This window comes from Aegilops tauschii, chromosome 7 (assembly GCF_002575655.3).
Source record: "Aegilops tauschii subsp. strangulata cultivar AL8/78 chromosome 7, Aet v6.0, whole genome shotgun sequence".
Taxonomy (NCBI): Eukaryota; Viridiplantae; Streptophyta; class Magnoliopsida; order Poales; family Poaceae; genus Aegilops; species Aegilops tauschii.
The window spans coordinates 68,166,500-68,190,654 of NC_053041.3; the positions used below are offsets into that span (position 1 = coordinate 68,166,500).

General features: G+C 49.0%; 1 protein-coding gene across 1 annotated transcript; it reads left to right on the forward strand.

The window, feature by feature from the left end:
• The first annotated feature begins 15,909 nt into the window (after window positions 1-15,909).
• On the forward strand, window positions 15,910-22,155 carry LOC109775802 (protein SEEDLING PLASTID DEVELOPMENT 1). Its single transcript, XM_020334504.3, has 10 exons — window positions 15,910-16,389; window positions 16,472-16,686; window positions 16,853-17,003; window positions 17,228-17,419; window positions 17,708-17,870; window positions 18,000-18,238; window positions 20,962-21,138; window positions 21,226-21,348; window positions 21,422-21,752; window positions 21,861-22,155. The coding sequence occupies exons 1-9, from the start codon at window positions 15,985-15,987 to the stop codon at window positions 21,722-21,724; spliced, it is 1,968 nt and encodes a 655-aa protein (XP_020190093.1). The 5' UTR covers window positions 15,910-15,984; the 3' UTR covers window positions 21,725-21,752; window positions 21,861-22,155.
• The last annotated feature ends 2,000 nt before the right edge of the window (window positions 22,156-24,155 follow it).

Here is a 24,155-nt window from a genome sequence, read left to right on the forward strand (position 1 = left end):
CGGCCTGAGGCATCTCGGCTCCCAATGATCTCGGCAAGTGGGAGCAGTGCAGACAACAGTGATTGGGTGCTCTTGAAAGTACGGCTTCAGCTTCTTGGCGGCAAAATGCATGCCGTAGCACATCTTCTGATAATGGGGGTAGTTCTGCTTGGAGGCGGACAACACTTCACTCAGGTAGTACACCGGCCTCTGGACTGGTAGTGCCTTGCTGTCTTCCTTGCGCTCCACAACTATGACTGTGCTGACCACCCAGCTGGTGGCGGTGATGTAAAGAAGCATGGGCTCTTTATCAGCCGGAGCCGCCAGGACAGGTGGAGTGGTCAACATCTTCTTGAGCTGGAGAAAAGCTTCATCCACCTTGTGTTCCACTCGAAAAAAGTGGTCTTCTTCATAAGCTGGTACAGGGGAAGAGCCTTCTCGCCTAGCCGACTGATGAAACGCCTAATGGATGCCAAGCAGCCGGTGAATTTTTGCACGTCCAGCAGTCGGGTGGGCACCTCCATCCTCTCGATGGCCTTGATCTTTACAGGGTTGCACTCTATGCTGCGCTCTGAGACCAGGAAGCCAAGAAGCTGGCCGACTGGTACTCCAAAGACACATTTCTCCGGGTTGAGCTTAATCTGAAAGCGGCACAAATTTTCAAAGGTTTCCTTGAGGTCTTCTAGCAGCGTGCCATGCTTCTCCGTCTTCACCACAACATCGTCCACATAGACGTGGGCGTTTCTGCCGAGTTGCTTGAGGAGACACTTCTGCATGCAACGCTGAAACGTGGCGCCGACATTCCTCAAGCCGAACGTCATGGTCAGGTAGCAGAAGGCTCCGAATGGCGTGATGAAGGCGGTATTCAGCCTATCGGCCGGGTTCAGCTTGATCTGATGATACCCTGAGTATGCATCCAAAAAACTCAACAGCTCGCATCCGGCTGTGGAGTCTATCACTTGGTCAATTCTTGGCAAGGCAAAGGGGTCCTTGGGGCAAGCTTTGTTGAGGCTGGTATAATCAATACACATGCACCACTGCTTATTCTTCTTCAACACAAGGACTGGGTTGGCTAACCATTCTGGGAAGAACACTTCCATAATGAAGCCGGCTGCCAGAAGCCGGGCTATCTCTTCTCCAACGAATCTTCTCTTTTCTTCTGACAGGCGGCGCAAGGGCTGCCTGACCGGCTTGGCATCAGGTCGGACATGTAGCATGTGCTCGGCGAAATCCGTCGGAACACCCGGCATGTCCTTAGGAGACCATGCAAAGATGTCCCGATTCTCACAAAGGAAGTTGACGAGCTCGCTTTCCTATTTGCTATCAAGGTTTGCGCCTATGGCAGCGTACCTCTCCGGATGCTCCGGGTCCAAGGGTATCTTCTTTGTTTCCTTTGCCAGTTTGAACGAGCCCTCAACTTCCGACTCCTTGGGGTTCGGCGACATTTCCGGCTGCTTGCCTGCCATTGCCACAACCCGGTCAAGGAGCCGCTTCTCTGCTGCAATCACGAGGGACTCGGCTAGCCAGCTGTTGTCTGCCGCACAAGCGGTCGATTTCTTGTATTCCCCGACTATGGTCAGGATTCCCTTGGTGCTTGGCATCTTCATCTTGAGGTAAGCGTAGTGGGGGACCGCCATGAACTTGGCTAGAGCAGGCCGACCAAGTAGCGCATGATAGGGGCTTTCAAGGTCCACCACCTCAAACCAGACTGGCTCTCAGCAGAAGTGATCTTTGTCTCCAAAGAGGACGTCAATCTGTGTCTTTCCGATTGGTGAGCAAGAAAGGCCAGGAACTATGCCATGGAATACAGTCCGACTAGGCTGAAGATGTCTCTGCTTGATTCCCAACTTCTCCATAGTATCTCAGTACAGGATGTTGATGCTGCTGCCGCCATCTATCAGAACTCGGGAGAAGCGAGCAGCCCGCCTCTCCGTGGCGAAGGTGGCATCCAAAACCAGAGCATAAGAACCGGGAGAAGGCATCACCTCCGGGTGGTCAGCTCTTCTCCAGTTGATGGCTTTTCAGACCAATGCATGAACTCGGGGGTCTCTGATGCTACTGCGTTTACTTCTTGTTGCCGCTGCCGTCTGCTGTGCTTATCGTTGGCCACGCTGGTGAACACGACATAAGCTCCATGCTCTTCAGGATAGTCATCTTGTATTGCGCCGACTGGCCGAACCGTGCTACCTCTTGAGCACTGCGTTGGTTTTCCCTTGAAGAGGAAAGGGTGATGCAGTAAAGTAGCGTAAGTATTTCCCTCAGTTTTTGAGAACCAAGGTATCAATCCAGTAGGAGACCACACTCGAGTCCCACGCACCTACACAAACAAATAAGAACCTCGCAACCAACGCGATAAAGGGGTTGTCAATCCCTTCATGGTCACTTACGAGAGTGAGATATGATAGATATGATAAGATAATATTTTTGGTATTTTTATGATAAAGAGAAATAAAGATGGAAAGTAAAATAAATGGCAATAGAAATAGCTAAGTGTTGGAAGATTAATATGATGGAAAATAGACCCGGGGGCCATAGGTTTCACTAGTGGCTTCTCTCAAGAGCATAAGTATTACGGTGGGTAAACGAATTACTGTCGAGCAATTGATAGAATTGAGCATAGTTATGAGAATATCTAGGTATGATCATGTATATAGGCATCACGTCCGTGAAAAGTAGACCGAAATGATTCTACATCTACTACTATTACTCCACACATCGACCGCTATCCAGCATGCATCTAGAGTATTAAGTTCATAAGAACAGAGTAATGCTTTAAGCAAGATGGCATGATGTAGAGGGATAAACTCATGCAATATGATACAAACCCCATCTTTTTATCCTCGATGGCAACAATACAATACGTGCCTTGCTGCCCCTGCTGTCACTGGGAAAGGACACCGCAAGATTGAACCCAAAGCTAAGCACTTCTCCCATTGCAAGAAAGATCAATCTAGTAGGCCAAACCAAACTGATAATTCGAAGAGACTTGCAAAGATAACCAATCATACATAAAAGAATTCAGTGGAGATTCAAATATTGTTCATAGATAATCTGGATCATAAACCCACAATTCATCGGATCTCAACAAACACACCGCAAAAGAAGAGTTACATCAAATAGATCTCCAAGAGAATCGAGGAGAACTTTGTATTGAGATCCAAAGAGAGAGAAGAAGCCATCTAGCTAATAACTATGGACCCGAAGGTCTGAGGTAAACTACTCACACATCATCGGAGAGGCTATGGTGTTGATGTAGAAGCCCTCCGTGATCAATGCCCCCTCCGGCGGAGCGCCGGAAAAGGCCCCAAGATGGGATCTCACGGTACAGAAGGTTGCGGCGGTGGTAATAGGGTTTTGGCTCCGTATATGATGTTTCCAGGGTATATGGGTATATATAGGAGGAAGAAGTACGTCGGTGGAGCAACGAGGGGCCCACGAGGGTGGAGGGCGCGCCTAGGGAGGTGGGCGTGCCCCCCTACCTCGTGGCTTCCTCGTCTGTTGCTTGACGTCCACTCCAAGTCCTCTGGATCACGTTTGTTCCAAAAGTCACGTTCCCGAAGGTTTCATTCCGTTTGGAATCCGTTTGATATTCTTTTTCTGCGAAACACTGAAATAGGCCAAAAAACAGCAATTTGGGCTGGGCCTCCGGTTAATAGGTTAGTCCCAAAAATAATATAAAAGTGTATAAATAAAGCCCATTAAACATCCAAAACAGAATATAATATAGCATGGAACAATAAAAAATTACAGATACGTTGGAGACGTATCAGACCGCCGGCTGCTGGGGAGGAGGAGGCGGCGGGCCAGCATGTGGAGGAGGCTGGAGTTCGTCGCCCTTGGCGATCCTGGTGAGCCAGTGGCATTTCCGAGTGGTGTGGTTGGACGGCTTCGCGCCGCTGTGGAACTTGCAGGGTGCATCTAGAGTCTGTTCGTACGAGAAGGCGGGCAACCAGTTGGGCTTTCCGCCCTTCTGGCGTTTGGGAGGAGGCTGCCCTCCCGGCTGCTGGTCTTCAACTGTCGCCACTTGCCGGCTTGTGGAAGCCGGCTGCGTGGCCTTGCGCTTATGGTCATTTTGTTGCTGACGCCGACTAGTGTCACCAACCGGGGTCCGAGGAGCTTGAGGAGCCACCTTGCCAGATGCGTCAACTTGGATCTCTGTCTTCATGGAGGAGTCGGCCGTGGCGTGTTTTTTCGCTATGATCAGTAGTTCGTCGAGGGTCGCCGACTCGTCGCAAAGAAGCCGGTGCTTGAGGAGGGTGCCTTCTCGGCACCCGGCGGTGAAATACTCGATGGCCTGCACCTCGTGCACGCCCTCGCAAGAGTTGCGCAGCTCGGCCCAACGCGTGAGGTAGTCGTGAGTTGATTCATTGGGGCCTTGGACGCACAAGGAGAGCTGGCGAGGCTTGGGCAGCCGCTTGTATGTGTTGGTGAAGTTGCGGATGAAGGCTTCGGTGAAATCAACCCAGTTGTTGATGCTGTGGGGCTTCAGGCTGTTCAGCCATGTCCGCGCTGTGCCCTGGAGCATGAGCGGAACGTACTTCACGGCAACTCGCTTGTTGCTGTTTGCTATGCTGACGGCCGTGGAGTAGTCGACCAGCCAGTCCTCCGGCTTCACGGAGCCGGTGTATTTGGGCGTGTCTCTGGGGAGCGTGAACCCTTTGGGGAAGGGCTCATCTCGGATGCGGGGACCAAAACAAGGCGGACCAATGCGCCTTCTTCTTCTAGCGCCAAGGATCGGTTGAGGCAATCGATCCGGTGGCGGGCGTAGTTCTCTCCAACTCCTTCTCGGCGGCCAAGGCGGTCGCGGAGTGTCGGGTGGTCAACAGGCGGCGGGGAAATGCGCCTCTCCCTGCGGGGAGGTGGAGGCGGGCAGTCATCCCGTCGTTCCACTGTTCTTGGGTGGCCGTCTTGGTCGCGCTCGATAGTGATGCGAGTACGACTGCGGCTGGCAGCCGACTCCTTGTCTCTTCTATCGCGGATGCCACCAGTCGGCGTCCGGGATGTCGCGTCTTGATCTCGGCGAGGAGGCGGATCGTCGTTTCGCCGGTTGGGCGTCTCAATGCGGCAGCCAGCTTCTTGCTGCTCGGCAGCCGCGTCAAGGAGCCGCTGGACGCGCTCCGTCATGTGGCGACGCTCGTCGCCCTCTAGCATGTCTAGCTCATCTGCAGCCGCCTGGGCTGCTCGTATGTTTTCTGCGGGCGTGGCGTAGACGGGGCGATCTGCCCCGAACATGCTGGCAATGGTCGCGCTGCGTTGCCGGATCATGCCAATGCGGCTAGGCCCACCAGGAGCCGGCGTACCACCGACAGCGCGGTCCATCTCATGCTGGTAGGCCTCCGAAAGGTGTCTCATGCTGGCCAGCCTGTTGGCGCTTTCGATAAGCTGGATGCGGCGCGCCTCCAGCGTCTCGGCGTCGGCGTCTTCGGGTATGGGGGCAGCCAAGTTTCGCAACGCCGCCTCGAGCGGATCTCAAGCGCCTCCGCCAGAGTGCTCGCCATGGCTGATGACAAGCACCTCCTTGACGGTGCTTCCGCCACTGTCCGCACGAGGAAGCGGCTCATCGTAGACCACCACGTTGGTGGGGAACGCGTCAAGCGACGCCGTGTCGGAGTCGACAAGCATCGGGTCGGTGGAGCCAACCGACTCCAAGTCCGCAGCAGGCTCGCCGGCGACGTGGAGCTGATCGAGGAGGCTGACGAGGCGGCTCTCTGGGCCTTCTGTGCCCGCATCAGATGCGGGCTCGTCGGAGAGGCAGATCTCGCCAACAAGATCGGTGAGGCAGCTCGCTGCACAGACGACCTCCGCGCCATGCAGAGCGTCGGCGCAGACGCCGTCCGGCGTGCCGGGCTGGCTGCGCTCGCTTGGAAGGAACAAGGTTCCCGTCCAGAGCAGGTCTCCGGACGACGGTGCACCTCGCCCCATGGTGGGCGCCAAATGTCGGGGGTTGGGTGCGACATATGCCAAAGTGTGGCTTATCATGGTGGGAGCGAGTAGAACGTCGCCGGTGCCCGGAAGCAGTATGAGGCGTAGACACGAACGCCGGCGTACTTTACCCAGGTTCGGGGCTCTCCTAGGAGATAACACCCCTAGTCCTGCTATGCAGGGTCTCCGCATGATCATTAAGGCACTAGTGGGTACAATGGTGCTCCTCGAGCTGTATGCTAGAGGTGGAAGAAGGCTGGCTTGCTCTCTCCCTCCTCTAGGTATGAGTCTAGGTCTAACAGGTTGGGAACCCTTTGCATGGGTGCCCTGGGGGGTTTATATAGGCCTACCTCCTAGGGGTACAATGGTAATTTGGTCGGGTGTAGGACCCGACTGTCAGTGTCTCTGGTCGCCGGCTTCTTCGCCGGCTGCTGGGGCCCGCCGCCTGGTGGGCCCTGCCGACTGGTCTGGTACGGAGCCGACAGGCCGCTCCTGCCGCTCGCGGGTCTTGCCGGCTGCTTATTACTATAGCCGTGATGCTAATGACGTGTACTTGGTCAGGGGAGCGTGGCTACAGTCCCGCCGCCTGGTGGGAGATCACTGTAGCCACACCGTGTCTCATCTAGTTAATGGCGCATGGACCCCGAGGGAGGAGGGGGCCGCCTGCTAGAGGCCAGCCTCCCTTGGGTCCGACTGGTCAGGCTTCTGCCGTCTTTCGGGCTCTCGCTGCCTGGTGGGGCTCGCCGCCTGCAGGCCGTACCGATAGGCCGTCGTGGGAACAGGGCTCCGCCTGTCAGGAGTGACGTCAAGGGTGGAGTGGCAACAGTGCCGCGTCGCGCGGAGATCTCCGCCTGTACGGGGCACTGTGGCCGCGCCATGCCCTGGATATGGGGGAGATGGGCCACACTGTAGCCACATCCTGTCTTGTCTTCTTAATTAGGGCGCAGACTCCAAGGGCGCCGTGGGCCGCCTGCTAGGAGCCGGCCTCTCTGGAGGCCGCCTGCTAGAAGTCGGCCTGTCTTGGTGCCGCCTTCTGGAGCCTGGCCGCCTTCTGGCAGCCGGCCACTTGAGCAAGCCAGCCACCAGAAGATGGCGCTTCATTCTGGATGTTTTTGGGGCGCAGCCGGCCCATTGTCTTCAAAGTCTTAGGGACTCGGGTTGGGCTACCCGTGGCCCATTACTCCGACACCCCGTGCACACGGCCTCCTGCAACTCGTGCGCACGAGCTAAACAGAGCCGCGACATCAACCCCAAGACTACGGCTTCTTCAACACCTTTGGCATCTTCGCCAAGTGACTTTAAGGCATCTTCGCCTTTGGATGTACGTCATCTTCGCCTACTCCACGAGCTCAAGTCCACTACTCCCTCGAGCTACCACGACTTCGACATCACCGAGGAGATTCCATTCTTTGGGACTAATGACCCCAATGAATACCTCGAGTGGGAGTGCAAGATGGACGACTACCTCAAGCTACATTAAGTACCCTCCAAAGTTCAAGTGAAGTGCACCACAAGTACCTTCCATGACTACGCGTTGATTTGGTGGCTTCACACACACCTTCAAGGAGCTTCGACATGACTTGTTCCAAGACGAAGAAAGCGATGCGACGAGAGTTCGTGCCTCCAACATACACGGAACATCTTCAACACCAATTGGAGAACACCATACAAGGATTCAAGTCCCTCGACGAGTACTTCAAGAGCATGAAGGAAGCCTTGCGACGAGCCGGTGTGGACGACCCCATTTGGATGAAGTTCTACTTCATGATGGGATTGAACAACGACATCTCCAAGACTATCTTCAAAAACAACTACGAGCCCCTCGGCGGCCTATACATTGGTGCTCTCAAGGTGGAGCAAGAACTCATGAAGGCCAAGTCTACTCAACACCGAGCTCACTTCCCAATGACCATGCTACAAGACGGCGAGAGTGATGTTGTGCCATCTTCGGCCTTCATCCACGGCGATGACTATGAGATGGTTGAGCATGGGATTTTCCTTTTGACCACGGCGACGTATGATGACTTGAGTGACTTTAGCCACCATATTGAGAGAGTGAGTGACTTCACCACTAGCCCCATATATGATGTGTTGCCCCAATTCCCATGTAAGGAAAGCCACCACCACTGCTTGAGTGATTTGAGTGACTCCACCATATGCGACATTGAGTGCACCTACCTTGAGGGAGTGAGTGAGCCACCGCCACATAGAGAGAGTGAGGTAGTTGATGAGGCATATGAGGCCATTTAGATTTCTAACAACTTAACCTCTACCTCTATTGTGTCTTCTCATTTGGTGCTAGGTCCCATATATGATGATGCGCCGATCCTCGACGACCCCGTCCTTCCTTTGGACAAGTCGATGGCCATAGTGGACTATGATGCACCCCCACATGGTTCCATCATGATGACGATGACCACACTTTGGTTCCTACCACCTCACCTACACCACATGAGTGGAATGACATAGGTAACATAGGTGAAGGTGATGCTCTTTTCCCACTAGTGGACATTCTAGACATTGATTGCTTGCATGATGTTGATCCACCTATTACCATGCTTCATGCTAGTATGATTTCCCCATGCGATGATTTACCCATTTATGATGAGTTTGATGATTTTCATGTGGAATCTATTAGTTGTGATGCCATGTTACATAGGATTTCTTGTGATAATTCTCTTGGTCACATCATGTTTGATAATCCGCTTGACTTATCATATGTTATGCATGAGATCAATCATATGTCTTATTTGCAATCTCATCGTAGTGACTATGCATATGCCATTAAAATAAACCCAATTTGCACATATGGCATAGATGACAAGCCCATGGTGATAGGCATTTGTTTTTCTTGTGATGATATTGATATGCTTCCTTTGCATCATTTATCTCATATGCCATGCCATGACCACCTAGCTTCGGAAATACATTGTTTGCCATGTTGTCAATATTCTCCATGTTATGCTTCCGCTATTGCTCATGAAGACCCCCATGGTTTCCTCATACCCATTAGGATATTTTGATCCATTCTACGATTTGCATGATTCCCATGATTGTGTGCACCATATGCTCCCCATGAATAAACATGCTATTGATGTGCCATATACTTGTTTGCTCAATTTGTGTCCCCATCATGTTATACACAATAACTATTCTTTCATGATCGATGACATGTTTCTCTACCACGCCTCAAATTTCTTTGAGCAATGCTTATCTTGTGCTAACGCTCACATGCACATACACATCATAATGGATGATGTGTACATTTACCACACACACTTTCTTTGGTTTGTGTCTCTTTTGTGTAGGTACACATGAACACTCGTCAACCTCACAATCCCATGAGTTGACAAAACGAGCTCTAGAGAGCAATGATGATTTGGGATTCCGTGGATTGTCCTACCGCCACTCCCTTCGAGCAAAGACTTCGCGCATCTCTTCTACATGGCCCTCACATGGTTATGGGTTATATACCACTTCTCACTTTATGCCCATATTTCCATGTTCACTATGCTTGATATGATCATTCATATGCCTTTGTCATGCATTTGTGACCCATGCTTTGCATTACACATGTGTCTTGATTCTCGTACTTGTATGTGTATTTACAAGTTTGGTGGAGATATCTCTTGTTATTGCCATGTTTAATTTGTGACCCATTCCTATGATGATACTTTGATCTCGCTTTGTGTTCGTGCTTGCCATATGTCATGTGCATTGCTTATGCCTATTACTTGCTCACATGACATGATTGCCATGATATCCTCTAGTGTGTTGCATCTTCGCTCCACTAGTTTGCACGACATGATTGATATGCTTGCTTATGTTGCATCATCGATGATTCATACTTGCTCGTTTCTTGCGGTTGATGGCACCCGTTTCCATGCTTTGCACATGATTGCTATTACATGTTCTCATATGTCTCCATATGTTGCCTCTCTCATGCTAGATGATTTTCCATGTATTGAGTGCAATAATGATTTTAGTCTTGCTAATGAGATTGCCCCCATAGCATTCTCACATATATTTGGAGATTTTGACATATTTCTTGTGAAGCATGCTTATCTTCCCTCTTTGCACCATATGCCTAGTGACATGAATATGCACATTGTCGCATCATATTATTCATGCACTTTTGCTACTAATGGTTATGTGCAAGAGAAGAGAATCATCATGATGGATGATGTGTTTATCTACCATGCACATGCGTTGTTTGCTTTCTTTTGTGCATGTGTAGGATACTTGGACTTCGTGTCGACTTCCACTTCACGTGAGTTGACCATTCGAGCTCTTGAGAGCGAGCCTCATACATTCGACCACGACTCGCTTCTACACCACATTTCCTACCACTTCGGCATTGTGAAGGACGCACAAGGACATGCTTTCGAGGTGATATCCTTCTCTTTCGAGAACACCCATACCATGAGCATGCACATTGTGGATCATACTTCATGTGTTGCTTGCACCATGAGACTTATTGGTCATCTTGGACTACTTGATTGCACACATGTTAGAGATAGTGCTTTCATTCATGATTTCCACATTGCTATGCCTCATGACATATATGCCTTGTGTGTTGCATCCAACTTGTTCATTATTTGCTCCTATCATATGCTTGGTTGCACCAATGTCATTTCTTCACATATGCCATGTCCCATTAATTGCTGCATGATTAACTTGATTGGCTCACACATGATTAACAATTGCTCTTTCTATTGTGTTGAGTGCCACTCGATTTTCACTACACCATATGCCCATTATGCTTGGATTGTCTTGCCCCATGTGTTTAGACACTTCATTTTATTCGGTGTTGTGAATGATTCCTATGCATACCATAGACCATTTGTTGAGCGTTTTATGCATTCTTGCTATGATCTTGAGGTAGATGCTTGTTCACTTGGCACACATATTTGCATCTCGACCTCCCATTTGCATGCTTGTTTCCATGATATCCTTGATTGTGCTCAACTTATATTCTTACATGCCATGTCACACTTCTTTGTCAAACCATATATTATGCTTGATGACAACACTTGTTGGGTGAATCACCTTTTGAATGCTTGCTTTTGCTTTAATGCCAACCACATTTGTTTTTCCAAGTGCTTGTTATCTTCGCTCCTTTTGAAGGAATTACAAGACGGTGAGACGTTGGAGCGTGCCCATTTGGAACTACAAGATGATGAATGCTTGGTGATCGTCCACTTCTACACGGCGACATCTGATAATCCCCAAGTGCAGGGAATCATCGTAGCAATTCCCAAAGGTGGAAGTGATATGTATGGAGTGTCGAACCCACAAGGAGCTAAAGGTAAGATCAATATTCTCTCAAGTCCTATCTGCCACTGATACGACTCTACGTATACCAAACTTTTGCTTCCAACTAGAAACGAGAAATAAAACTACATTGTGGGTATGAAGAGGATAACTTTGCATGATATTGGAGAGCTAAAATATAAAAGTAGGTGATGTTATCATAAAGTTAGAATATATTACTAAATATTATAAATAGAGAGTGTGGAATAATGATGGATCGGTGTGCGGAATTGTCCTAGGCAATTGTTAACAAGATCGGTAATCACTATTGCAATTTCATATGAGGGAGAGGCATAAGCTAACATACTTTCTCGTCTTGGATCATGTGCACTTATGATTGGAACTCTAGCAAGCATCCGCAACTACTAAAGATCATTAAGGTAAAACCCAACCATAGCATTAAAGCATCAAGTCCCCTATATCCCATACGCAACAATCCCCTTACTCGGGTTTATGCTTCTGTCACTCAAGCAACCCACTATAAGCGAATCATGAACGTATTGCAACACCCTACAGCGGGAATCCCTCACGCTTGCGCGACACGGAGGGCACCATAGGACAACACCAAAATAAAACATACAACTCATACCAATCTAGATCATCAATCAACGCAAAGACAAAGGATATCTACTCAAAACATCATAGGATGGCAACACATCATTGGATAATAATATGTGGCATAAAGCACCATGTTCAAGTAGGGATTACAGCGGGGTGCGGGAGAGTGGACCGCGTAGAAGATATGAGGATGGTGATGATGATGGTGATGTTCATGAAGACGATCACCGCGGTGATGATTCCCTCCCGATGGCACTCCGGCGTCACTGAGAGATAGGAGGAGAGGTTCTCCCCCTTGTGCTTCCTCCTCCATGGCCTCCCCCCTAGATGGGGAGAGGTTCTCCCTCTGGATCTTGGCCTTCATGGCGATGATGGCCCCTCCGGGATCCTCCTCCATGGCCTCCGGTGATGATGGCCCCCTCCGGCAAGGTGCCAGAGAGGGTCTAGATTGATTTCTCATGGCTATAGAGGCTTGCGGTGGCAGAACTTCCGATCTAGGTTAATTTTTGGAGGTTTGGGTATTTATAGGAGAGGTTGGCGTCGAGAACAAGTCAGTGGTCCCCACGGGTAGTCCACGAGGCACAGGGGCGCGCCCCCCACCCTCGTGGGGCCCACGAGACTCCCCTCTGGTAGATTTTTGTTCCAGTATTTTTTATATTTTCCAGAAAAATTCTCCGTTGATTTTCAGCGCATTCCGGGAACTTTTATTTCTGCACAAAAACAACACCACGGTAGTTCTGCTGAAAACAGCGTCAGTTGCGGTTAGTTCTAATCAAATCATACCAAGATCATATAAAACAATAGTAAACATGGCATGAATACTTCATAAATTATCGATACGTTGGAGACTTATCAACATCATCTCTTTCCCATGGTGATTTGGATTTCGATCCGAGGTCGGATCTTTCCCAAGGGGGAGGGGATGATGTGGAGCATCCTATGGACATCACCATGTCAAGAGTCCATTTGGCAAGTGACACGTGCGACATCTACTTCATACATACAAAGGTGAATCATCTCCTTTACACGTGTCCACTTGTACCTCTCGAGGATGGTATACTACTTGACCCCTCTCTCGTGTGCCTACATAGGTGTGAGCGGAGCTACAAATTTATCGAGGAGGAGTCCAAGAAGAAGAGAACATCTACGCCATCCAAGAAGGAAGCCTGGAATCGAAGAAGGAAGCGCCAAGAAGAAGGCAGCAGCTCCCAGGCGACCCCGTGCGCACGGGCGTGTACCGTGCCCACGGGACCCCCGTGTCCACGGGCCTCACGGACCCCGTGCGCATGGGCTCATGCGTCAGGTCTCTAGATACCCCGTGCGCACGGGCTCCACTTACCCCGTGCACATGGGGCCCCCTGAGTGTTGTTGCGGGCTTTGCCCATGTAATCCCCATTTCGCCCCTGCTTACCCCTTCATCCCTTGGACCTATATATACTCCTCTTCCTCCTCCAATTAGACTCAGCTAAGAATTGATCTAAACATTAGAGCTTAGCTCATGTATCTCTCCTTGTGGGATTCCTCTTGAGAGAGAGACACTCCATTGGAGTTCAAGACCTCCATTGGAGAAGATCCATAGTGGATAAAGCCCCCATCTAGGGAAGGATCTATCTAGATCATCAAGCCCTCATCTCCTTCATAGGATTTGGGATGAACTCTACCATGTATCTTGTTTCCCTTTGATTGTTCATGTACCTTGTGGATCTTGTGTGGATTTGAGTCTAGTGGATGTGTGATTGGATTTGTTCTTGAGTGTTCCTCTTGTGATTTCCCCCTTGTGTTCTTCTTGTTCTTGGGGATTTCCCCTCCAATTCGTGAAAGATCTCCACTTAGGGTTCCACCCTACAGCAGAGGGGTTTGGGGGGACATGCGGTGCAACCTTTCTTCGAATTCCCCGCCGGCTGTCGGCGGATGGTGTAGCGACGGGTGCTCCGGTGGCGGCGGCGGTTGTGTGGGGAACGACTCGGGTACGGGCTGTTACAATTGAGGCGAGAGAGAGAGAGAGAGAGAGAGGAGACGTCCACCTGCCTAGGGCCCACCTTTAGTGAGTTCCCTTCACCCCACCTATCAGGATATCAGGCGGTCCCATTAGTCAGGAGGAGACCCCAAAAGAACTAGTTGGGAGGTAACGGTCAAAGGCTTTGACCGGACGACAGTGCAATGTTCGGGCTTTTGTGAGCAGGTGGTGAAGGTGGGAGGGCAAAAGTGAGCAAAGTTAGTTGGCTTGGGCAAAACTGATGAGGACTAAGCAATGAGGGGTACAAAAATAGAAATCCCTAAAATAAATGGGCTAAAGCCTAATAATTTCAACGGACGGTTCAAAAAATTCGGAAGAGAACCACCTAGGAGATCCTTGTACTGTTTTGTCAAATGCCTCACATACTGAGAGATCAAGCCCAAAACTTGTTTCAAGGATATCCAAGTACACCTATTAAACACAATATAATCCCTAAAGTTCGAAAGACCCCATAGAACAACATAACTGATGATTACATTCAAGTGCAAGATTATTTTTGTTATGTGACCAAAATCAGCTACAAATTCAAAGGTATGCATAGAAATTCCAAACACTCAGATTTTAGAGATTAGGGGTTCAAGATTCGATTAACATTGTCTCCATGACTTTAAGGATTAAAAATCAAAAAATAAAACGCATGACCCTTTCATCCTCCAAAAGAAAACACTCCTAGGCGATTAGGTTCCCTCCTCCTCCTATTGAAGCCGTCACCGGCCTGCCCTGCCGCCTTTGATGGCCTTTGGGCCATGGAGGTGCGGAGGACCTCGACAACCCGTTGGCAGAAGGGACCCCGCTCTCGTTCTTGTTAGCTTCATCGTCTTTGTTGGGGCTATGCGGTGTCTGTGAGGCCCCCTCAGTAGGAATAATGTCTCCCACATTCGATCCCCGTCCAGATGGTGCTTCTATTATCGCTGGAGGGCATGCAGAGGTGTGCCTTCGTTGGATCTTCTGGGATTCGGTCGGTGCTGGCCTTCTATGGATCTGTTTGGCAGTCTTTGTCCGTCTGCATGCTTGTGTTTATAGGTTTGACCCTTGTGATCTATGACTCTCTTCATCGATGACGGTTGTTGCTTTGGTGCACTGGTCGTGTTGGGCCCTAGCAAGACGACTTCTTGAGTGTCTAATACAACAAAGTTTGCTCGACTCCGATTAGGGTGGCGTGATGATGGAGACAAGCCTTCGGCTCGCTCCAGTCCATGGACCCGGTTGTATATTTTTGTTACTTTTGATGTTCTTTGTACTGCCATAATTAATTATGAGTAGATTAGAAGTTTGTCCCACAAAAAAAAACGAAAATTGAAATGTGACATCGTGCTCATATGCTTCCCCATGAGCAATAAAATTTAAATAAATAGTAATAAAATATTTTAAGATAGTTTTTTCAAGGACATGTTCACGTGTTCTTAGTGTTTGCAAAATAGTAAAGAAAAGGCATGTGTGGTGATCTCAAAAAAAGCTCCCTTCGATACATATTACTTGTCGTTGGTTTAGTATAAAGCTGAGTTGTATTAAACCAACGATAAATAATATAGATTAGAGGGAGTAAAATTGGGCGATCAAAGGAAGGAGCCCTCTCTTTGTTTACCACACACATGTGTTTTTTTAACACAGTACATACGTAAGCACTCATATACATGCACATACACTCACCTATGAACGCACAGACGCACGCCCTATCCCTATGAGCACCTTTGAAAGACTGAGCCGGCATATTATCTTGAAATTTATGAAGTCACTGTAGGCACCTCGTCGTCGACGGGAACGGCTCCTCTCACTCAATGCGCATCACCGGAAATCCTAAAATAAATCCAGGAATAAATGCGAGCACCAGGACTTAAACTCTGATGGGCTGGGATGTCACCGTCTCTCTAACCATCCAACCACATGTTGCTTCGCCACACGTGTTTTCTTGAAGGTAGAAGAGCTGTTCATATTCATTGTCGAAAACAAGCTTTACGTTCCCCTCAAAAAAGAAAAGAGAAAACAAGCTTTACGATTTACCAGAAAATATATGCCAACGAATACTCACGTTTATGCCATGGGATCTTGACCGTCCAATCGCAAATCCAACCGCCCATGCCTCGGGTCGCCCAATGAATGAAGCGCGGCAGCTGGTCACACCGAGCCAGAGCCACCCCTGCGCCCACCCATCCGCAACTCTTTCCCTCCACCCGCTCGCGCTCACGGCCGCCGCGATGCCGCCACCGCCACCGCCGCCGGTCCACCTCCGCCTCCGGGTCTCCATCACCCCGCCCCACCCTCTCCCTCTCCCCTACTCCCGCCGCTTCTCCTCCGCCACTTCTGGCCCAGCCACCGCTCGCCACCTCTCCCTCCGCTGCGGCAGCCGGCGCCGCGTTCCCGTGTGCGCCGCGCGGAGCGAGGCCGCGGGGGCGGAGGGGTTCGACGAGGAGCTCGGGAGGCTCCTGGAGCTGCTCCCCGGGGAGCTGCGGCGGCGGGTGGAGGACCACCCGGAGCTCCCCGCGCTGGTGGAGGTGGTCATGGACCTCGGCCGCCCCCCGCTCGCGCGCTTCCCCTCCGGCGACTTCCTCCTCTCCCACCGCCCCATCTCCTTCGACGACCTCCGCCAGGCCACTGCCAAGGTCAGGCTCATTCTGAACACTACGATACGCTGCTACTCTGCATTATGAAACGAGTCCAATTTAGCTTATCTGCCTTTGGTAGGTTGGGGACTTTGGAGGGGACAATCGCGCCGGGATTAGCCGCACGCTGCACCGGATCAGCGCGATCAGGAACAGGCAGGGAGATATTGTAGGACTGACCTGCCGCGTCGGGAGGGCTGTGCCCGGAAGTGCTAATCTGCTTCAGGATTTGGTGAAGGATGGTGGGTCGTTGCTGCTCATTGGTCCACCAGGGGTGGGGAAGACAACTGTCATAAGGTATGCTTGGATGATTAAGAAACCTCCGGCAGTGATTTCACTACATTGTATAGTGTACTGGTGAATAGTGATAGATACTTACACCACACGTGTGGCAACTGTAACTAGAAGAGTTTCCATGCCAGTATGTACCAATTTTAGCATCAGATTATGCCTCGTCTTGCAGAGAAATTGCACGAATGCTAGCAGATGATTACGACAAGCGGGTGATGATTGTTGATACATCCAATGAGATAGGTGGAGATGGTGATATTCCTCACCCAGGAATAGGCAATGCCCGTAGGTTGCAAGTGCCCAACCAAGAAATGCAGCATAAGGTTTGTTCTCTTAAGTTTGTTGCCTTGTGGAGTTTGCACAATGTATATGCTTGCATCGTACTGCTCACAAGCCTATTGCTCGGCGTTGACATGCGTACTTAAAACAGATGTTACTACTTGTTTGTCAAGTTTGTCGGATGATTTTATACAGTATTGAACATTTATGTTCCTTTTAGCACACCGCTTACCTTGTATGTTAATTCTGTTCCTTTAATGCCGATCAGGTTTTGATAGAAGCTGTGGAAAATCACATGCCTCAGGCAATCGTCATTGATGAAATTGGAACTAAGCTAGAGGCTATGGCTGCTAGCACCATTGCACAGCGGGGGATACAACTTGTTGCCTCTGCTCATGGTTTAACAATAGAGAACCTGACCATGAATCCTTCACTAGATATGCTTGTAGGAGGAATACAGGTAATGACATGCTGCACTTGATTCTATTGACTGTTATGAAACGATCGTATTTTCACACTGCAGCAAAGATGAACTGTATCATTTCAGTTGAAGTTATGAACAGTGATGCAGGTCATCTAAATAACCTTAGTCGACTTTATTTTTTAGAGACAGTATGATTTTCTGTTCATGTAGCTTTAGAACATACTCCAAAATCAGTATCGCGAGATGGTGTTAGAGATCCAAATATTACTTGTTTTCTGTTTCACCATGGTTTCTAATTGATCTCTGCTCCATTGTTTCTCTAAGAGCGTCACCCTTGGCGATGAAGAAGCAAGCAGGAGAAGGGTCCAAAAAACGGTCCTAGAGCGCAAGGGCCCATCAACATTCGCATATGCTGTAGAGATCGTGTCGAAAACAGAGTTACGTGTCCATCGTAGTCTGGAAGCTACAGTAGATGCTCTGCTTGCAGGTTCTCTCTGATTGTGCCAATAATCAACTACATTATCACGTTACATTTGATGCTATGATTTTCCCATGGAGTCATAGTATACATGAATCTGTGATGCCATTATCATTAGATTTTGTTTTGGTGGTGCAGGTAGAATGCCTAATGTTGAAATTCGTAAGTTGGGTTCAACCGGCTCGGTGCAGCAGGAAGTTTCTGTGCAGAAGGATCAATTTCGTCGTGGTCCTTATGAAATTGCGTCTCAATTTGAAGTTGCTTCCTTAAGTAATGCAAGAACAAGCCTGGACTCTGCATTTAATATTGATTCTGCCAACGGACATATAGAGAACTCTAATGTGTCTGAGGCAGGCTTCAATCTCTATGCATATGGGGTACGATTTCTTCACTAGACCATTTCCTTGATGTTCATTTTTTTTACAGTGATCTTCAGTAGTTCGTTTACATGTTTAAGGTTTTACTTGAGGGTGTTGTTGTTAACACGATGCTTGTTTGGTATGTACGTTGATTCCATTTTGCTGTATAATATCAAACTTTTGGGGCTCTTTATGGAAGTATGCTGATCCTTACAGAAACAACAACAACAGTCAACAAAGCCTTTAGTCTCAAACAAGTTGGGGATAGGTAGAGCTGAAACCCATAAGATCTCGAAACCAATTCATGGTTCTGCCACGTGGATAGCTAACTTCCATGCCCCTGTCCATGGCTAGTTCTTTGGTGATATTCTAGTCCTTCAGATCTCTCCTTACGGACTCCTCCCATGTCAGATCTCTCCTTCAGATCTCTTAACATTATCAACACACTTTAACCATCCTCTATGCACTGGAGCTTCTGAAGGGCTACGTTGTATATGCCCAAACCATCTTAGACGGTGTTTAACAAGCTTCTCTTCAATCGGTGCTACCCCAACTCTATCATGTGTATCACCATTCCGGACCCGATCCTTTCTTGTGTGGCCACACATCCATCTCAACATGGGCATCTTCGCTAGACCTAAATGTTGAACATGTTGCCTTTTAGTCCGCCAACACTCAGCGCCATGCAACATTGTGGGTCGAATCAGTGGCGGAGCCAAAAACCCAATATAGAGTGGGCCAAACATGTTATATAATGTTAGAGGGGGCCAAATCATCTAAATCTTGCTAATTATGTTTGAAAAATGGAGGATTAAGAGCACATATAGCTGTATTTGTGAGAGCATAGGGGGGGGGGGGGGGGGGCAAGGCCCCTGCCAGCACCCCCCTGCCTCCTCCACTGGGTCGAATCGCTGTCCTATAGAACCTGCCTTTTAGCTTTTGTGGCACTCTCTTGTCACAGAGAATGCCAGAAGCTTGGTGCCACTTCATTCATCCGGCTTTGATTCGATGCCTCACATCATCATCAATATCAACATCCTTCTGCAGCATAGACCCCAAATATCGAAATGTGTCATTGTGAGGTACCACCTTCCCATCAAGGCCAACCTCCTCCTCGTGCCTACTAGTACTGAAACCGCACCTCATGTACTCAGTTTTACTTCTACTAAGCCTGAAATCTTTTGATTCCAAAGTTTGTCTCCATAGTTCTAACTTTCTATTAATCATCGACTAGCACCACATCATCCCCAAAGAGCATACACCATGGGATATCTCCTTGTATATCCCTTGTGAGTTCATCCGTCACCAAAGCAAAAAGGTAAGGGCTCAAAGTTCACCCTTGGTGCAGTCCTATTTTAATCGAAAAGTCATCAGTGTAGCCATCACTTTTTCGGACACTTGTCACAACATTATCGTACATGTCCTTGATGAGGGTAATGTACTTTGCTTGGATTTTCCGTTTCTCCAAGGCTCATCGCATGGCATTCCGTGGTATCTTATCATAGGCCTTGTCCAAGTCAATGAAGACCATACGCAGGTCCTTCTTTTGCTCCTTGTATCACTCCATAAAGTTGTCGTACCAAGAAAATGGCTTCCATGATCGACCTCCTAGGCATGAAACCAGACTGTTTTTTGCTCACGCTTATCGTTCTTCTTAAGCGGTGCTCAATGACTCTCCCATAGCTTCATCATATGGCTCATCAACTTAATTCCACGGTAACTAGTACAACTTTGAACATCCCCCTTATTCTTGAAGATTGGTACTAATATACTCTGCCTCCATTCTTCTGGCATCTTGTTAGCCCGAAAAATGAGGTTGAAAAGCTTAGTTAGCCATACTATCGCTGTCTCGGAGGCCTCTCCACACCTCAATGGTGATACAATCAGGGTCCATCACCTTGCCTGCTTTCATCGTTCTTAAAGCCTCCCTGACCTCAGACTCTTGGATTCAGCGAACAAACGCCTGCTGGTATCATCAAAGGAGTCGTCCATCTCAATGGTAGAGCTCTCATTCTCTCCATCGAATAACTTCTCGAAGTACTCCCGCCATCTATGCTGGTCGTTCACTAGGAGCTGATCTGCTCTGTCCTTGATGCATTTGACTTGGCTGACATCCCTTGTCTTCCTCTCTATGATCTTGGCCATCTTATAGATGCCCCTTTTGCCTTCCTTTGTGTCTAAGTGCTGGTAGAGGTCCTCATACGCCTGACCCCTTGCTTCACTCATAGCTTGCTTTGCGGCCTTCTTTGTCACCTTGTACTTCTCCATGTTGTCTGCACTCCTATCCAGGTGTAGGCGTCTAAAACAAGACAGTGGTGAATTTGCGGCCTTCTTTCCGACCTTGATAGTCCGACTGTGGTTTGTTGGGAAATGGTCTTGCATGCTGCTAGTGTGTGTCCTTAATAGGAAAAAAACATTGATACCCTACTTTCGTTTGTTGGAAAGTGCTCCTGCATGCTGCTAGTGTGTGAGGAGGGGGGGGGGGGGGGGGGGTGAGAGGCTAATGTTGCCCTTTTTTGATTGTTCCTGTGACTGCAACAAGACAATAGTTAATTTGGGGTAAATGGTCCTAGTTTGGAATGTTGTTTACAACTTATGTAACTTGCCTTCCTTTGACTGCAACAAGAGTACAAGACTGGTAAATAATTGATAATTTTTGTTAGCTGTCAATTACCTGTTTATACATTATTTTGTAGAATTTTCAGTACTTAGTTTGAAACTTATTGGATAGGGTGTTCTAGATATCCGAGGAAATTGCCTTGCAAGCGATTAAACAACTGGAGCTGGAGGACATGATTACTTTGACTTATAATATCAGTGAAGCTGATGCAGTGATTGCTTTGCAATCGAAGCTCAAGAAGAATTCTCAGATTCAGGCTGTGTTGAAATCTGAAGATATACCGGTTTTCTTCGCTAAGGTACGCACTTGCGCACTTCATTTTCAATGCAGTGTTGTTTTTTTGAAGTGGCAGAATGATTCTATGGTGACTCACTTTCCTTCATAGACAAACTCCCTGGTGCAAATTACCCGGGCACTTCGCGTCCTTGTCGATGATCACGTGGATGGGTTGATCGATGTTGAAGACAATGAGGAAGTAAGATCATCAGTGGAAACCGATGCTTTGGAGGTACCATCATCACAGTTAACTTGTCCTGGATACATCATTCTTGAACATAATAAAACTGTTTCTTTGATTACAGGAAGCAAGATTGGCAGTCGAGCAAGTAGTGATCCCGAAAGGGGAGAGCGTGCAGCTCCTGCCCAGACCGTCAACCATCATCTCCTCCCAAGTGAACCTCGTCGAAACTTTCAACCTCAAGTGGGAAGTCACAGGCAAGGAGCCGAACGCTTGCCTGAGAATCCTCCCGCAATTTGCGGACAGGGAAGAAGGTACCACCTCGGAGCAAGGTGCGTCACCCGGGCTCAAAGATTCAGATAGCAGCTCCGATGGCATGGACTATACGCAGAGTGGTGTCACCAGGCTACCTTTCCTCCCGGAGTAGCATCTTGTTGAACTCCTTGGCTGTCTCTGTACGTGGTTGTATATTCCATTCCTTCCTTTTTGCAGCCATTCGTCGTTGTTGATACCCCGGTAATTCTCTCTCTCTCTCAACTGAAAGTAACTCTTTTTGATTACAGTGGCTGTTAGGCAGATAGATAGTGCTGCTTTCCAACTCACACCGAACATAACGGGATCGGATCCAACTAAGAACTGCACGACAACGTCCGGATCTTCTCGCATCTTTGCTAGTCGGTGACGTCGTCGTTGGCATGAATCTCGCCAGCTATCAGTGCCGACACGACGAGCAAACTCTGTATTTTATCTGGCTGAGTTGCAACTACGCCATGGGGGATCGTCCATCGTTGTACCCGTCGAATGTTGCGACCATCAGTCAATGTCATCCATGGCATCCTGCATGCCCACGTTTCCACACGGCACCATGCATGCATATCGAGAAGACTTGGAATGCCTGCCGCCTCACTATACTCTGCTGCCACTGCTGCCATTCTCCGGTGCGTCAGTTTACTCACGAAAAGAGGAAAATATCCTCAGCCTCTGCATTGAGGATGCCAATTAAAAAAATAGCGTGCTATGATAGAATCGTGTGGCCCTTAAAATATGATAATAGCGGGCTATATCGTGCTATATTAACGAGACATTGTACGACCGATTTATTTAACAAAACATTGCTTAGAACGAACGCTGTAGCACGCTATTGTTTCCACTGATTGGTGCATATATTATTAATTATTCATAATGCTGGACAAATCGGTCTACCATGAGAAAAGATAGAATCAAAATCAAAGCCATCCACATAGGACAGCATTGCCAAATCGTACCAACCAACCTACGACATCATGCATATTAGCATGCGAAGGACGCAACGTCTTCAAGAAGAAACCGATGCTCGTGCATGGGTGTTGGTTGGTCCATGCGTTTTCCCAAAGTAGATCTTCAAACCAACACCTTAACAAGATAACGACGTAGGGCGTCGACTCTGCCTAACCATGTCAGAAGGAAAGATCATGAGTTTTCACAAGTCTGTCTGATGCCATAGTCATTCTCTGTTGTGTCGTGATATGTATCTGCATCCTGCAGTTCTGGCAGTTCTGCACATCTTCCTTTGTGCCCCCACACCATTCCCATTTTCTTCTCCGGCGGAGAAGATCAATAATGCCGCGGCCGGTGGCCTGGCGCTGTACCGACCTGTACCTTCCATGCGTTGTTAATCAGAAGAGCGTGCCCATATATGGCTCCCCACTGGTTGCCGCATCCGGCCTCTCTGCCTCCCCGAGAGTCGCATGGCCTGTGGGCGGAAAGCTTCCAATGGCCGGCCACCTTCGTGCATGCACGCACGCACGCCCATGGCCGCCAGAGTGCATTCCGTGGAGGGGGTCTCTTGACCGTAGTTTATAACCTGCATGGCCGCCATTAGAGCCGTACCTAGAAGCCTACACCACCCTCCCTCGCGCCCATTGCTCCGTCCAGCTTATATATATATACAGTTAGCCGGCCGGTGGAAAGTGACACGGAGCGCCCTATAGGCGATGGAATCATGCATGGCCGGGTCGAGCTTGCCGAGGGCATATATTTGCATGCACTGTGCTGCACTCATGCACGGGTGGCCAACGAGCTGCCGGTACGCATAGTATAGACGTACTAGGGTGGTTACTCTCCTTTAGGACTAGCCCCTAGACGTACTTCCTTTAGCAATGTGGAACTCTTAAAGAGACGGTGCTCCTCCTGCCTAGCTCGATGACTCGACCGATCTCGGCTCCAATTTGGTAAGGCCGGTGGAGTTATAAATGGGTGCATACGCGGACACAACCTCCATGCCTAGACAAGTACGTTAATGGTGCGTGCGTGGTGTGGAGTAGGGACAAAGTTCATGTGGTGACAAACGAGGAAATGCTACTCCACTTAAGAAGCGGTGAGAGATATGTATCCCGATCGATGAAAGATCACGGCGGCTGTTGATTCGCGCGGGGTGATCCGGATCAAAGATACCATGTCCCACAGACTTAGCTGTCATGTCAACATGTCATACAACGGTTTTCAACTCATCATGCAAACAACGAATGGACCGATAACGATGGTTTGGTCCAACGAACAGATCAGTCATTTCAGCACCGATCTGGAGGGGCCAGCAGAGAAAGGTCTTTTTCTACGTCCAAACATGGCAATTTGTATTTGCAACATGGCATGGGTTTGGACCACCACCAGCACCGGCCGGCGCCGCACAGAGGCCGGCCATGAGCGGAAAGTTGGCCCGTTTTATTCGGTTATGTGGATATGAGGTCACCGCCCTCGTCGTTCGTTCGTTCGTCGCAGTCAGGGCGAGTGCGACACAGGCGACTTCCACCATCGCAATGCTTGGTTCGTTGTAACGGCAAACCGCTCGCTCGGGCGCGCGCCCCTATAAATCACCTCGG

Excerpts from the sequence above, each read along its gene's own strand:
- LOC109775802 (XM_020334504.3), top strand. The coding sequence starts at position 15,985 with ATGCCGCCACCGCCACCGCCGCCGGTCCACCTCCGCCTCCGGGTCTCC. Across the intron at positions 17,420-17,707 it reads TGCTTGTAGGAGGAATACAG|AGCGTCACCCTTGGCGATGA; the intron begins GTAATGACATGC and ends TGTTTCTCTAAG. Across the intron at positions 17,871-17,999 it reads AGTAGATGCTCTGCTTGCAG|GTAGAATGCCTAATGTTGAA; the intron begins GTTCTCTCTGAT and ends TTGGTGGTGCAG.